The 14460-nt window shown below is 35.9% G+C and overlaps 1 protein-coding gene across 2 annotated transcripts in view; it reads right to left on the reverse strand.

The window, feature by feature from the left end:
- Nucleotides 1-14460, reverse strand: part of Col4a1 (Collagen type IV alpha 1) — a 1206096-nt gene that overhangs the window by 376949 nt on the left and 814687 nt on the right. For both annotated transcript variants that reach the window (XM_090374514.1, XM_090374509.1), the window contains exons 26-27: nucleotides 11384-11545; nucleotides 6274-6444 (exon numbers count right to left, since the gene is read on the reverse strand). In XM_090374514.1, coding sequence (XP_090230640.1) covers nucleotides 6274-6444; nucleotides 11384-11545 — 333 coding nt within the window. The remainder of the gene's footprint in view (nucleotides 1-6273; nucleotides 6445-11383; nucleotides 11546-14460) is intronic.

Below are 14460 nucleotides of genomic sequence, written 5' to 3' on the forward strand. Positions count from 1 at the left end.
TCGAGAAGTTGAAGCTGATTGAGCAGGAGCAAGGTTTCTCAAAATGGAAAGGGGAATGCAATGTGCTATCATCTCCAAAACTATGGATAGGATTTTCAGGCAAAGGAAGAAGGTCATTAATAAACAAGAGGAAAAGAGTGGGGGGAAAGGACTGAACTTTGGAGGACACCAGCATTAGTGGAGAAGTTAGAAGACAGGGAGCCATCTACCATCACCCTCAGTGAGCAATCAGAGAGAAAACTGGATAACCAATTACAAAAAACAGTTGGCAAACCATAAGATGAAAGCTCATTTAGAAGAACTTTATGCCAAACACGATCGAAAGCATTTGAGATGTCAAGAGCAACTACTTGTGTTTCCCCAAACCTTTCCATTGAATTAGTCCATAAATGGGTAACATAAGCCAAAATATCACCAGTGGAACGACACTGATGGAATCCATGCTGGCGATAGTTGATCAGACAGAAGGTTTCTAATTAGTTTAAGAGTTGGCGGTTAATTGATTTCTCAATTACTTTAGAAAGAGCAGAAGTAATTGTAATGGGACGATAATTGGATGGGAGGGATTTGTCACACTTTTTAGGAATTGGCTGGATATGAGCAAATTTCCAAGCAGAAGGAAAAACACCTTTGGAATATGAAAGTGAAAAAAGGTGGCAAAGAACAGGAGTAAGTTCAGGAGCACAGGTTTTGAGAACAAGTGGAGAAATACCATCAGGACCTGGGGCTTTCTTAGCATCAAGATTTGTGAAAATCTTTCTAACATCCTTTTGATGGAAGATCACAGGAGGCATTGAATGGATTGTATTGGGAATGGTGGGAGGTGTTTTACCAAGATTATTAATATGAGTTGGAAGAAAAATGGGATGTTAACACGTCAGCTTTATCGTTGCTGTAGTGACAACAGAACCATCTGGTTTTGACAGAGGTGGGAACAAAGATGGGCAAAAGTTGCAGCCTTTGGCAAGCTTTGGCAAGAGACCAGAATGCTCGGCTACCATTAGGGGAAGAAGCAAGTTTTCTACTCTTAGCCTGTTCAAAATCTAGTTTGGACTGATAAATAACTGATTTACAATTGTTGCGAGCTTTGGTGTAGGCAGAAAATGAAACTGAAGAATTGGAAATAAGCCAATAACGATATGCAACATTCTTCTGTTGAATAGCCTTAGCACATTTATTGGAAAACCGAGGTTTAGATAAAGGACTAGATTTTAAAGTGGAGTGTGGAATAAAGAATTCCATTCCTACAAGAATAATTTCACTGAAATGATCTGAGCAAAATGATGACATCAGAAATGAAACAAGTTTTTACTTACATCTGATTACGAGATTCAAATCACGTAGATTTCAACAAATTTTCCACAAAAAAAAGATTACTGGTATGTATTGTTGCCATAGATTCTAACCATTGATATTTATTAAAAATATATTTCAACATATGAATCTTAAGTAAGATTGGTGTGAATTTCAAAGGGAAGTTTTCTGAACTCAGTTTACTGGCACTGCGTCATCGAAAATGCATTGCTGGTAGTCTTTAGGCCTAATCTGACATTGACCATAAAAAATGCAGGGTAATTTTCCAAGTATTTCTTCGCAAAAAAAACCGCGTCTTATAAGCCAGAAAATACGGTAATTATAATTAATATAATTTTGTGATTAGTACAATAAATAAGTAATAATTAAAATTTGATATAAACAAACTGGTATATTTTATATTACATATCCATTGATTTATTTTTGAATCTGTGGATATATGTATGTATAAAATTTTGTTTCTCCGCATAACTTTAACGTTATGCAGAGAATGCAGTTTTCAGTAATTAGGAATTTTCTCCAGCACACCAAATATTCCAAAAATTCATATGTAGCCCACTTCTCTAAAAGTTTGGGGACCCCTGCTCTATATGAAGTAAAATTTTACTTAGCTTTGAAATCATTGCTATTTAAAGTTCTTATAATTGATAATGCTCCAGAACATCCCAGATAATATAATGTTTGAACATCTGTCTATCAAAATTTTATTCTTGCCATTAAATACATCACTTTTGCAACCATTAGACCAAGGTGTGATTATGGCTTTTAAAACTTATTATGTTAGAAGAACATTAACCAGCTTGTTAACTAAAATTGAGAAGGATTCAAGCTTAACCATAAGCCAAAGTTGGAAAAATAATAACACTGCTGATTGCCTGATCAACATAAAGTAGTGGAAGAATAGGTAAAGGAATCTACCATTAATGCATGTTGGCCATTAATTCTGTTGGCAGAAATTATGGCCAGAAGTGGTTAATTATAGATGAATTTCCAATGTGGATGACATATTAGCAGAGATTATAATTGCAAATAATTATAATCTCTGAGAGCAGACATTCTGTTGAGCAGACATTGAAGTTCTTGATGTTGTTAGAATGGAATTTAACATCAAATTGTTAAATAAAAATGTTCACAATATCCAAAAACTCTCTGATAGTGTTTGAGCTGGATTCAAATATAAAGAGGAGCATCAAGTTTAAGAGACAACTTGATCACTTTTTTGCACCTTATAAAGAAGTTCACAAAAAGAACTTGAAAACAATGGAATGCTTAGATGAACATTATGTATTTTTTGACAATTTCAATAAATTACAATAAATTGTATTTGACTTTAAAATAAAAACACAAAAATTTTTTTCGTGTTTTTATTAGAAACCACACAAATTTAGATTTGTATTTCACTATAGTTAAATATAATACATAAATAGACTCAAATTTAGACTATTTTAGTCTTAAATTTCATATTTTAGAATATAAACTCTGGTTTCATGTGGGCACCAAATCTTGTTATTTGCAACATTACTTGGTAATCAAACCCAAGAAAATATATCTTTTTTTTTTTTTTTTTTTAAAAACACTTATCTGTACTAATTTTTAGGATTTTATATGTACCACATTTTTATTTTGTACATAGACTATACTTTTTCATCAATTTTTCATTTTGCTCTGTATATATGTGAATGAAATTCACATGTATACAGGACAATTCAGGTGGAATAGTAAATATTTTGAGAGGTTATAGTATTGATTATTCTGAGTAAAAAAGTTCGCATAAACATGTGTCAAATTCTTAATACAGATGAAAAATCTGTATATCTATACAGATATAGGGAGATACAGATGTTTGATACTGGTGTGCACAGAAGTATTAAAAAACAATAAATGACTTATTGTTTGTATTTACTGACTTTTTGAATGATACACAACACAAATAATTGACAAATTTTTTACAGTTCACAATAAACATTTGAAAATCCCACTGCCAACCTCAATGTACTTTGTAACTCTTGTGGTAATATGATGTGTTGTTTTTCTGAGGTCGTCTTGGCGTTACTTTATGAGGGCAGCAGATCCAAAATGCAAGCAAGCAATTCATCTCTTGTATTCACCTTTTCTTTGTATACTGTGCTTTTCATCCATTCCCACAAACAAAAATCAAATGGACTGAGGTCTGGAGACCTTGGTGGCCAATGAATGGGGGCCACTGTGGCCAATCCATCGTTCAGGAAAAGTCTGATTTAGATATTGTACCACCAGACGGGTATAATGTGCAGGAGCTCCATCATGCTGAAAGTACATACCAATCCTCCAATAGTAGTGGAAGTTCATTTTGCAGAAAATCTATGTAAATGGGCCCTGTAAGACGATTTTGTAATACAACAGGCCTAATAAACTGATTGCCAATGATACTGCACCACACATTTATAGAGAAGCGATGTTGAAATTTTTTGTTTTTACAGTGGCATGTGGATTTTTGTCTGACCACCTATGAGAGTTATGGGTGTTGTTGATACCATCACAGGTGAAAGTAGCTTCATTGCTGAACAGTATTAATGGAATTAATTGGCAATTAGCATTTACCCACTAAAAAAATCCAATTGCTGGGTGTCATCTCCTGGTTGAAGGTGTTGCACTCGCTGTATGTGAAATAGATACAAGTTGTGCTCACGCCATACTCTTGTCTGTGGAACACCGACATGCGAAGAAATTCTTCGTGTGCTAATAGTAGGACTACATTCTACTGACTGAAGGATGTTTTCTATTTCAACCAAATTTTATTCATTTGCACATTCTGAAGAAATATCAGTGCTGGGAACTATACCAGTCTCATGTAGTTTAGTATAAACACTAGTAAATGCTCTTGAATCCAGTATTCTGCTGTTAGGAAACTGTTAACGGTATTCTCTACAAGCAGCAGTAGCACTTCCGCCACAAAATCCATAGACACACACCATATTGGCATATTCAGCATGCGTGAGGATGTGTGTGGCATCTTAACAACACTTCTCTAACACCAAACACCATCTAGTTATACCTGCTTTTTGGTCACATCTGATTCAGGGAGCTGAGCACACCAGTTTCGTGGCGCCTCTGTAGCCAGGTGGGCAGGAGCGGCAGTGCGTAGCACACGCTTCTTGATTAGACCGGGGTTCGAGCCCGTGACCACCCCCAAATACGGAGGATGCGGATAGGTCAGGGAATGACCACCACATATCCTCGGAGCAATATAGCCTTAGTTGCTAATGCTCCTAAAAAAAAAAAAAAAAAAAAAAAAAAAAACACCAGTTTCGAACAGCTGTATCTCCATATCCATTGAGAATTGGACAATGTTTATATGAACTATTTTTGCTCAGAATAATCAATACTATAACCTCCAAATATTTAATATTCCTCCTGAATCATCCTGTCTATTAAGCACTTACCATCTTTCAACAGGTCCACCCATCTGTCCATCCACATATAACAAATGTTCCCACTGGATGTATTTTCATGAAATTTTGAATATTGACTTGCTTAGTCAAACTAAATTTAATTTAAATCAAACAAAGAGAAATCCCAGATTATTATTTCTTTTTTCCATGCATCTCTTTAAATCAACAAAGCCAAATAATGTGAAATACCATGACTTTCATACTATAAGCTATCTGCAGCAATATGACAAATAAATTAACCAACTTAAAATTTATCTTGTCAAAAGGCCAGAGGACAGCAATAGTTGTGGAATTACTGCATTTCAGATGCCACACAAATCAAAGCATTAAACAGCAATAGACAATTGTTGCTATTTGATGCTATCTATCATCTTGTCAAAGCATTTGCACAACAGTGACTTTTTGTGCAGTGAAAAATAAAACGAAGATAGCTTAAGCACCTGCACAATGTAAAGACAAACTGCCAACTAGAAAATAAAGTATAAATAACGAATGAGAATATAAAACCAACCAGAATATAGGTGGCAGTATTGGCAGTAAATAAATTAAAATTAATTAATAGATTGTGAAACAAAGAAAGTAAAGAAATTTTCTTTCATTTTATTATTTTTGTGCAAATCTATTGCATCAATGGGCTGATAATGTTATATTAGCTGCTGTTCAATGCTATGAATCCACAACTATTATTGTTCTGTGGCCTTCTCATGAGATAAGACTGAATAGTTGTACTGTTTTATTTTAAGTTGTTTCAAATAAATAATAATACTAATTAGCTCAATATTATACTGTATTAGATTTTATTTAAAGTATTAAAAAATTTCCAGGTGTGTATTCTTTCTCTCAATTCACCTCCCAACCCCTTTGTTCTCTTCAGATTCTTCATTTAAGAACTTATTTTTGTTGTATTCATTTATTGCAGTGCTTATCCAATCTGATAAAGAATTTTCATTTATAATTAAAATTGGTTATCACCGGATTCAGGCTTAACTTAATTTACACTGTGTGTGTGTGTGTGTGTGTGTGTGTGTGTGTGTGTGTGTGTGTGTGTGTGTGTGTGTGTGTGTGTGTGTGTGTGTGTGTGTGTGTGTGAGAGAGAGAGAGAGAGAGAGAGAGAGAGAGTTTAATTAATATCTGAGCAATTCTTTGTTGCCTGCACAGTAAATTGTTTTCAATGCAAACAGGCTTCAGTGAGAAGGGTAGGACTGCTGCTGGGTACTGAACAATTTCAAAAATTTATTTTTTAAGAGCACATAGTATTACTACTTAATATTATCATGCTAAGGTACACTACAATATTATGTATTTTAAAAATTATTTATCAGAACAAATGTCATCAGTTTGAAAAAAGCAAATTATCTAATTCAAAAGGGATGCATAAAACAAAAGGATGCATCAAAACATAATTTCGAGATTAAACAATCAGCACACAAAAACTGTACTTACAAAACAAAAGAGAATTCAACAATGCTACTGAATGCAAAAATAACATCAAAATATATTTAATAAACATTTATGGAAATCTCTGAACCTTTAAATCCTGGCAGTCCATCCAATCCATCTCTTCCTGCAGGACCCGGACGACCTATTGGTCCATCAAGGCCAGGTGGACCTGGAAGTCCTGGTAATCCTGATTCTCCCTTTTCTCCTGGAAGACCAGGAAATCCTGGTAAGCCTGAATCTCCTTTTGGTCCAAATTCACCTAAAAAAAACCCTACATATCATATCCAAATAATATATAAACTTTAGAGATAGGTAAAACTATAATTATAGCAGAAACCTAATAGAATGAAAAAGCAGAGCCCTGAAGATGGAGAGGGAGAGTAAGAGGATACATAGCAAAACAGGCACCTTTAGTTTAACAAGGGAGAAGGAGAATACTGCATAACTAATACATAGCTGCTAACTTTTGACATTCAAAAACTGGAGATCAGGCAACTGTATGCATGAGAAAAACAGATTTATTTTTAATAGGTAGTTATTGCAAAAAAAAAAAAAAAACCTGAAGGAAAAGAATATTTTTCAGAAAAGTGGGTTTTATAAAGTCCACATTGTAATAGAAATTAAGTGTCACTTACAAAATATACACAATTTACATTAAAATACAGACATAAAAATGTTTACCAGTACAATATGATTTCAAATTACATTACCTAAGCCTTTTCTATATGTAAATTTCTGTTTGAATTGTCGTTATACACATCAGCTGATTCTGAATGCTCCAAGAAAGACAGTGTTGTGGACTTTGCCCCCTTCAAATATGTTGTTCATTAATAAAAAAAAAAAAAACCTACTGCTAGACTTGATTGTCAGAAGCATTTCCAAAGCTTCACAGAAAGAGATCTAAATTCACTTTTTGTTTTTCTAACCTGGCTGAATATTCTCACATATTATCCTCTGCATTGCTGTAAGCAATTGTTAAAATACCAAACATGAGTTAGGACAATCTGTTATATTTCTTCTATTTTATATCTATCGTTTCTTCTTTCATAATAGTGTCTGGTAGGTTCTCAAACTGATAGAACTGATTATGCAAATCATTTAGTTCTTTATCTATTTCTATATCTTTAACAACACTGAGAAGTACTGGAAACATGCTCAAAAAAAATTTCAAATCTGGAAATGAGGTACTGCCAGTTGATAAAATTTGTGTTACCTTGGCATTTATAAGAACATAATTTTTCAAAGTAACACCAAAATTATTTTTTCAAAAGGATCTTCCATTTGTTTTAGACTCTTGATGACTTTGGCATTATAAATGCCTAAGTCAGAATCATCCTTTTTTTTTTTTTTTTTTTTTTTATGTAAACCCCAAACACGAGAGGTATTACAACCTATAGTACTTAGTACCGTGCTTGGATTGGAGGCTGAGAAGACAAAAGAAGATATTTGTTGCCATTGGACTTGACCTTTTATAGACTGTAATTTCCAGGAAATACATATGAAGGAAGGTTGTTCCAGAAAACGGCAGTTGAATGAATAAATGAGGAAGATGAAAAGTTGGTTCTGTGAGTTTGAAGTTGGACAGTAAATGGATGTTGGCTGGTGGCGGCACGTGATCGCACTGTTTTGAAAGAGAGAGCAGGAATTATAGAAGCCAATTCAGAAGAACAGTGCCTGTGGAAGTATCTGTAGAAAAGGCATGCAGCAGAAACAGTACGTCTATGGGACAACAAGTGGAGAGACTCTGTTAGAGATGAATCATTAATTAACCTAACTGCCCTCTTCTGAATGGAATCAAGAAGGCTGAGAGAAGTTTTCGGGGCACCACCCCAGATGTGGGAACAATATTCCATGGCAGGGTGGATTTGCGATTTATACAGAGTGAGCAGCTGTTTGGAAGAAAAGTAGCGTCGAGAGCAAAAGAGAAACCCAAGTTTTTTAGATGCAGAGGTAGCAATATTTGTAATGTGCTTGTGCCAAGAGAGATTAGAAGTCAGGGTAATCCCCAAAAGAGATATATCATTTTGCCTAGAAATCAAAGTGTCACTAAAGATAAGCATAGGAGCAGTAGAATCCTTTTTGCGAGATATAAGACAAGACTGAGTTTTAGAAGGGTTGAAATCAACTAAGTTGTCTTTGCCCCACTGGAGAATTACCTGAAGATCGGCATTTAAGGAATTGGTAGCAGATTTTCGAGAAGTTGAAGCTGATTGAGCAGGGCAAGGTTTCTCAAAATGGAAAGTGGAATGCAATGTGCTATCATCGGCAAAACTATGGATAGGATTTCCAGTCAATGGAAGAAGGTCATTAATATGCAAGGGGAAAACAGTGGAGGAAACAATTGAACCTTGGGGGGGGGACACCAGCATTAGTGGAGAAGTGAGAAGACAGAGAGCCATCTACCATCACCCTCAGTGAGCGATCAGAGAGAAAACTGGATAACCAATTACAAAAAACAGTCAGCAAACCATCAGATGGTAGCTTGTTCAGAAGACCTTTATGTCAAACACGATCGAAAGCCTTTGAGATGTCAAGAGCAACTACTTGTGTTTCACCGTACCTTTCCATTGAATTAGTCCATAAATGGGTAACATAAGCCAGAATATCACCAGTGGATCGATTTTTTCTCCAGTACTTGATTAATTGATTTCTCTATTACGTTAGAAGGAGTAGCAGTAATGGCAACGGGACGATAATTGGATAGGAGGGATTTGTCACCCTTTTTAGGAACTGGCTGGATATGAGCAAATTTCCAAGCAGAAGGAAAAACACCTTTGGAATAAGAAAGTGAAAAAAGGCGGCAAAGTACAGAAGTAAGTTCAGGAGCACAGGTTTCGAGAACAAGTGGAAAAATACCATCGGGACCCGGTGCTTTCTTAGCATCAAGATTCGTCAAAATCCTTCTGACATCCTTTTGACGGAAGACCACAGGAGGAATTGAATGGAGCATGTTGGAAATGGTGGGAGGTGATTTACCAAGATCATTAATACATGAGTTGGAAGAAAAATGAGATGCTAGAAGGTCAGCTTTATCCTTGGCTGAAGTGACAACAGAACCATCTGGTTTGGACAGAGGTGGGAGCAGAGATGGGCAAAAGTTGCGGCCAGTAGCTTTGGCAAGAAATCAGAATGCACGGCTACCATTAGGGCAAGAAGCAAGTTTTCTACTCTTAGCCTGTTCAAACTCTAGTTTGGACTGATTAATAACTGCTGTACAATTGTTGCGAGCTTTGGTGTAGGCAGAAAATGAGACTGAAGAATTAGAAACAAGCCAATTACGATATGCAACATTCTTCTTTTGAACAGCCTTAGCACATTTATTGGAAAACCAAGGTTTAGATAAAGGACGAGATTTTAAAGTGGAGTGTGGGATAAAGGATTCCATTTGTGCAAGAATAATTTCACTGACACGATCTGATCAATCGTTGACATCAGAAGTTTTGAAACAGTAATCCAAAGACAAAGGAAAAGAAGAAAAGAAATATCGCAGGTCATCCCACTTTGCATTCTTGTAATGCCAAACAACACGAGGTTGTGGAATAGCCATGAGATAAAGGCTCCATTGGAGAAGAGACAATAACCAAGTTGTGATCTGAAATGCTTAAAGGACTTCTCACTTCGACCACGTACTTAGAAGGGTTGTTTGTGAGAAAAAGATCAAGCATGTTGGCTGTTTGATTAGGATTGTCCGGTATTCTTGTAGGTAAATGAACAATCTGTGCTAGGTCATTAGTAATTGCAAAAGCCTCAGCATCTCGACCAGCTGGGTCAGTGTGACTAGAAAATGGAAGCCAGCTGGAGTTGTGAGTCCATTATTCCTTCTGTTTTAGTCTGTAACAGTAATCAATTTCCAAAATGGAAATAGAAGATTTAAAAATTGTTAGAAAAATAAATTGCTACATAATATTCCCCCCCCCCCCATGGGATTCTTCCTCTTGCTCAGAATAATCGCCTCAGAGGGCATAAATTGAAATCGAGGAAGGACAGATGTAGGATTGATGTGAGGAAGTTTGCCTTTAGCCAGTGGGTAGTTGTTTGGTGGAACAGACTTCCGTCCTTTGTTGTGGAAGTTGATAGCCTAAATAAATTTAAGTCTGAGCTGGACAATATTTGGAAAGAAAAGAAGGTTTTTTTTTTGTTTTTTTTTTGGCTGATGCTGCATAAGCTTGCTTTCTTGCATCATATGCCTCTACTAATGCTAATGCTAAAATGATTTGGCACCTATAACATCGTCAGGTTCAATTTATTATGCTAAATCCATTTTCACATTTCTTTCTAGACACCATCACATAAGTGCCAGACTATGCGGACACAATGACGTTGCCCACAATAAAGATACTCTATGGATGAGGCTGTACATCCATAAAACATCCACAAAATCCTCAAGCTTTTGTAGTATTTAAATGGATATGGGAAGGGGGGGGGAATTACAGATGGGTACAAAATCGATCAAATGCACTCTGCTCATTCTGTTTTTTTAAATGTCATTGGCTATACTGCAATTTTATTCTGTTCATTTTTATGTTATTGACACTATTGCAACTGCATTCCGTTTCTTTTTATATCAAGCTGTTACAAATATCAGTTTTATACACTTTTAGTTTGTCCTTGTAAATAAGATAAATCCACTCCCCACCATTTCTGGAATTCCTACTAAGCTGATGGCTATCCACTGTATGTCCACTTGGAATGAAAGTCAACAATGTAACAAGAGTTATTTGCAGATATGCAGGTGTATGAATATTAATGGTAAGACAGTATATTCAGTGCACATGGAGTCATAAATGACACAGATTTATCCAACTAAACACAGTTCTACTCACAATGAATGTATAAAACCTTTTGAAATTTATGTTCTAATTGGCTCAAGGAATGAAAGACTGGTTTATTATTTATTTCATCTCTTATCTTGTTGTTTATTGTTGTAACAGTATAAATGTTTTAGCATTTAGAAACACAGATGCATATCTTTTCAAGAATATCTCACTCTACTAGATACTTAATTTTATTCTTATTCTTAAATATGTTGTGATCAATAAAATTAGGTGAATTGAGTAATAATTCTGATGCATTTCTTTTTTTGATCAGTCTTTACATTTTTATTTTCTAGAACTGCATTGACTGGAAAAAAAAAGTGATAATTATTAATTAATCTATTTAAGAAACTAGTAAAAAAATGTGAAATCATACTGACAAACCTTTAGGACCATCTAATCCTGAAGGACCAGGTAGACCCCTAGGTCCGGGCAATCCTTCTCTGGCCGGTTCTCCTTTACTTCCCTTTTCTCCTGGGAATCCAGGTAAACCTTCTGGTCCTGACTCTCCTTTTGGACCTGGAAGTCCAGGTAAACCTCTGTCACCTATGAAAAGTGAAAAATTATTTTAAAAAAATAAATAAATAACGCCATAACTTTTGTTGCTGCTCAAAGTTTTTTATTGTTTATTAGCATTAGCATTAGTAGAGCCATATGATGCAAGAAAGCAAGCTTATGCAGCATCAGCCAAAAAAAAAAAAAAAAAAACCCTTCCACTTCACCCCTCCGTACGTTCGAAATACCAGTCCAGCTGAGCTTTTTAGGCTATCGACTTCCGCAACAAGGGATAGAAGTCTATTCCACCATCCAACTACCCGCTGGCTAAAGGCAAATTTCCGCACATCTATCCTACATCTGTCTTTCCTCAATTTGAATTTATGCCCTCTCAGGTGATTATTCTGAGCAAAAGGCAGTATCCCATCAGCATTGAGCATGCTCAACCCATTCAAGGCTTTGTACACCTCTAGCAGACCACCTCGCCAGTGCCTAGTCTCCAGACACTGTAATTTGCAAAACTTAAGCCTTTCTTCATAAGAGCAACCCTTCGTTCTGTTCACTAACCTTGTTGCCCTTCTCTGTACTCGTTCCAGCAGCTCTACATCCTTCTTGAAATGAGGCCTCCAGACCTGTATGGTGCAGCCTGACCAATGCCTTATACAAGGGAATAATCACCTCCCTATCCCTGCTAGAAAAATTCCTATATATCATTGATAAGTAAGAAACCATGAGCTACTCTTGCAGCCCGTCTACACTGCTCAGAGCACTTCATATCTGCCTGCACAATTACCCCCAGGTCCTTTTCATTCTCTACCACTGTCAGTGTAGTACCACAGAGTTGATACGTTGCTCTGGGGTTGCTGTTTCCCATATGTAGTACTTTACATTTGTCAATGTTAAACTTCATTTGCCACCTTTTCAGCCCATCTGCCCAACCTTTCCAGAGCCTGTTGCAGTAGCATAGCGTCAGTAGCGTCCTTAACAACCCTGCCAACCTTTGTATCGTCTGCAAACTTGGACATTAAGCTTGATATACCATCATCAATATTATTTATAAATACAGAAAACAACAATGGACCCAAAGCTGAACCCTGAAGGACTCCACTAATAACATTAGTCCACGATGAGCAGTGTCCATTAATTACCACTCTCTGTCTTCTGCCACTCAACCATCCCTTTATCCATTGCAACAATTTGCCACCAATGCCACACTGCTCCAATTATCATAAAACCATTACAGATAGGATGTCTGAAACCTTACTATCCCATTCATAAGATTTGGATATTTCTGCCTGGTAATGCAAAATTTGTTCTCTGAGAAGTTGGATGACAAACAGGTTCACCTACATTAAATTTTAAATTATATTTACATTAAAAGGAAATCATATTAATTTAATGCTTTCATATTTCATTCAGCAGCCTGCTTCCCCACTATATATTCTATATACAAATGAGTGCATTACATATTTAATGACAAGCAGACATTAAATATATGCCAAGACAAGGTTACGGCAATTAAAAATAGATTCTAGTAACCTTTTAAAGAGGTTATCTGTTTTTTGACGTAAAAATGTAAAAACTGCTGACTCATTGTCATTGTCAGATAAAATCTGACTGAGTGTATAAGACTCAGTCAGATGGTTTAAAGTGGTAAAACATGTGTTATTAAAATCTGGGTACTTGATTAAAATTCTGAGAGATAAAATGATGTCACAGAACTCACATATAGGAGGGTCATCAACCCTCAGTAAACACGAATGTTGTCAGATGACTGTGTCCTATGCAGGTCCAAGCAAGAAAAACAACCTCTTTACAATTCCTGTTCAGACTAGACTACCATGGATTTATCTGTTGTAATTTATTTGTACGCTGTCTATTCCATGAATGCTGTCACTTTTTTGTGCATTATCTTTTATTTTTTGTGTATTATTTGCTGTAGTCTGTATAGGGGACTAACAGGCAGTAATGATTAGTGGGAATTACTGATTTAGCTACAGTATCAGCCAAATAATTTCCACCAATCCCAATGTGGCTGGGAATCCAGCAGAAGTGGATATCATATTCATGTTCACGGAGAGAGCAGATCTTCTGATGAAATTGAGACAGAACTGGATGAGGTTTATATCTCACCATGAATAAAGCCCCTGTAATTTGCTCAAAGAATCCGAATATAAAATGAACCATTTGCAATGGAAAGTACTACAGTAGACTTTCAGAATAACGGCACCTTTGGTGATTCAAGATGCCATTATTTCGATTTTTCTGTTATCTAGAAACTTTTGTTTTAAATATATTTATTGCAAAAATAATAAGGCTAAAAAAGAAATAGAGAGATTAAGAATGCAATTTTATTAACTGCACATAAAAAACATAAACATGTTGACGATCAAATGTTATACTCTGCCATTAATACACTCCTACTTACGCCAATTCTATTTTCTATTCTTATATCAAGTTTGTCACTAAGTTTTAATGTTGTTCTTCTTTTGTGTTCTGTATGATGTTTATTAACATTAGGAGCTATAGTGAGGGATTTTTAGTTTTAAATAAATGTAAAACAGCTGTATAATCAAGAGTAGCTCATGGTGTCTTGTCAATGATATACAGGAATTTTTCTAGCAGGGATAAGGATGTGATTATTCATTTGTATAAGGCATTGGTCAGGCCACACCTTGAGTACTGTATACAGGTCTGGAGGCCTCATTTCAAGAAGGATGTAGAGCTGCTCGAACGAGTACAGAGAAGGGCAACAAGATTAGTGAATGGGACAAAGGGTTGCTCTTACGAAGAAAGGCTTAAGTTTTGCAAATTACAGAGCCTGGAGACTAGGCATCGGCGAGGTGATCTGATAGAGGTGTATAAGGCTTTGAATGGCTTGAGCATGCTCAATGCCGATGGGATTCTTCCTCTTGCTCAGAATAATCACCTGAGAGGGCATAAATTCAAATTGAGGAAGGACGGAT

The sequence above is a fragment of the Mastigoproctus giganteus genome, chromosome 1, assembly GCF_048544385.1.
Source record: "Mastigoproctus giganteus isolate SK-2022 chromosome 1, ASM4854438v1, whole genome shotgun sequence".
Classification (NCBI taxonomy): domain Eukaryota; kingdom Metazoa; phylum Arthropoda; class Arachnida; order Uropygi; family Thelyphonidae; genus Mastigoproctus; species Mastigoproctus giganteus.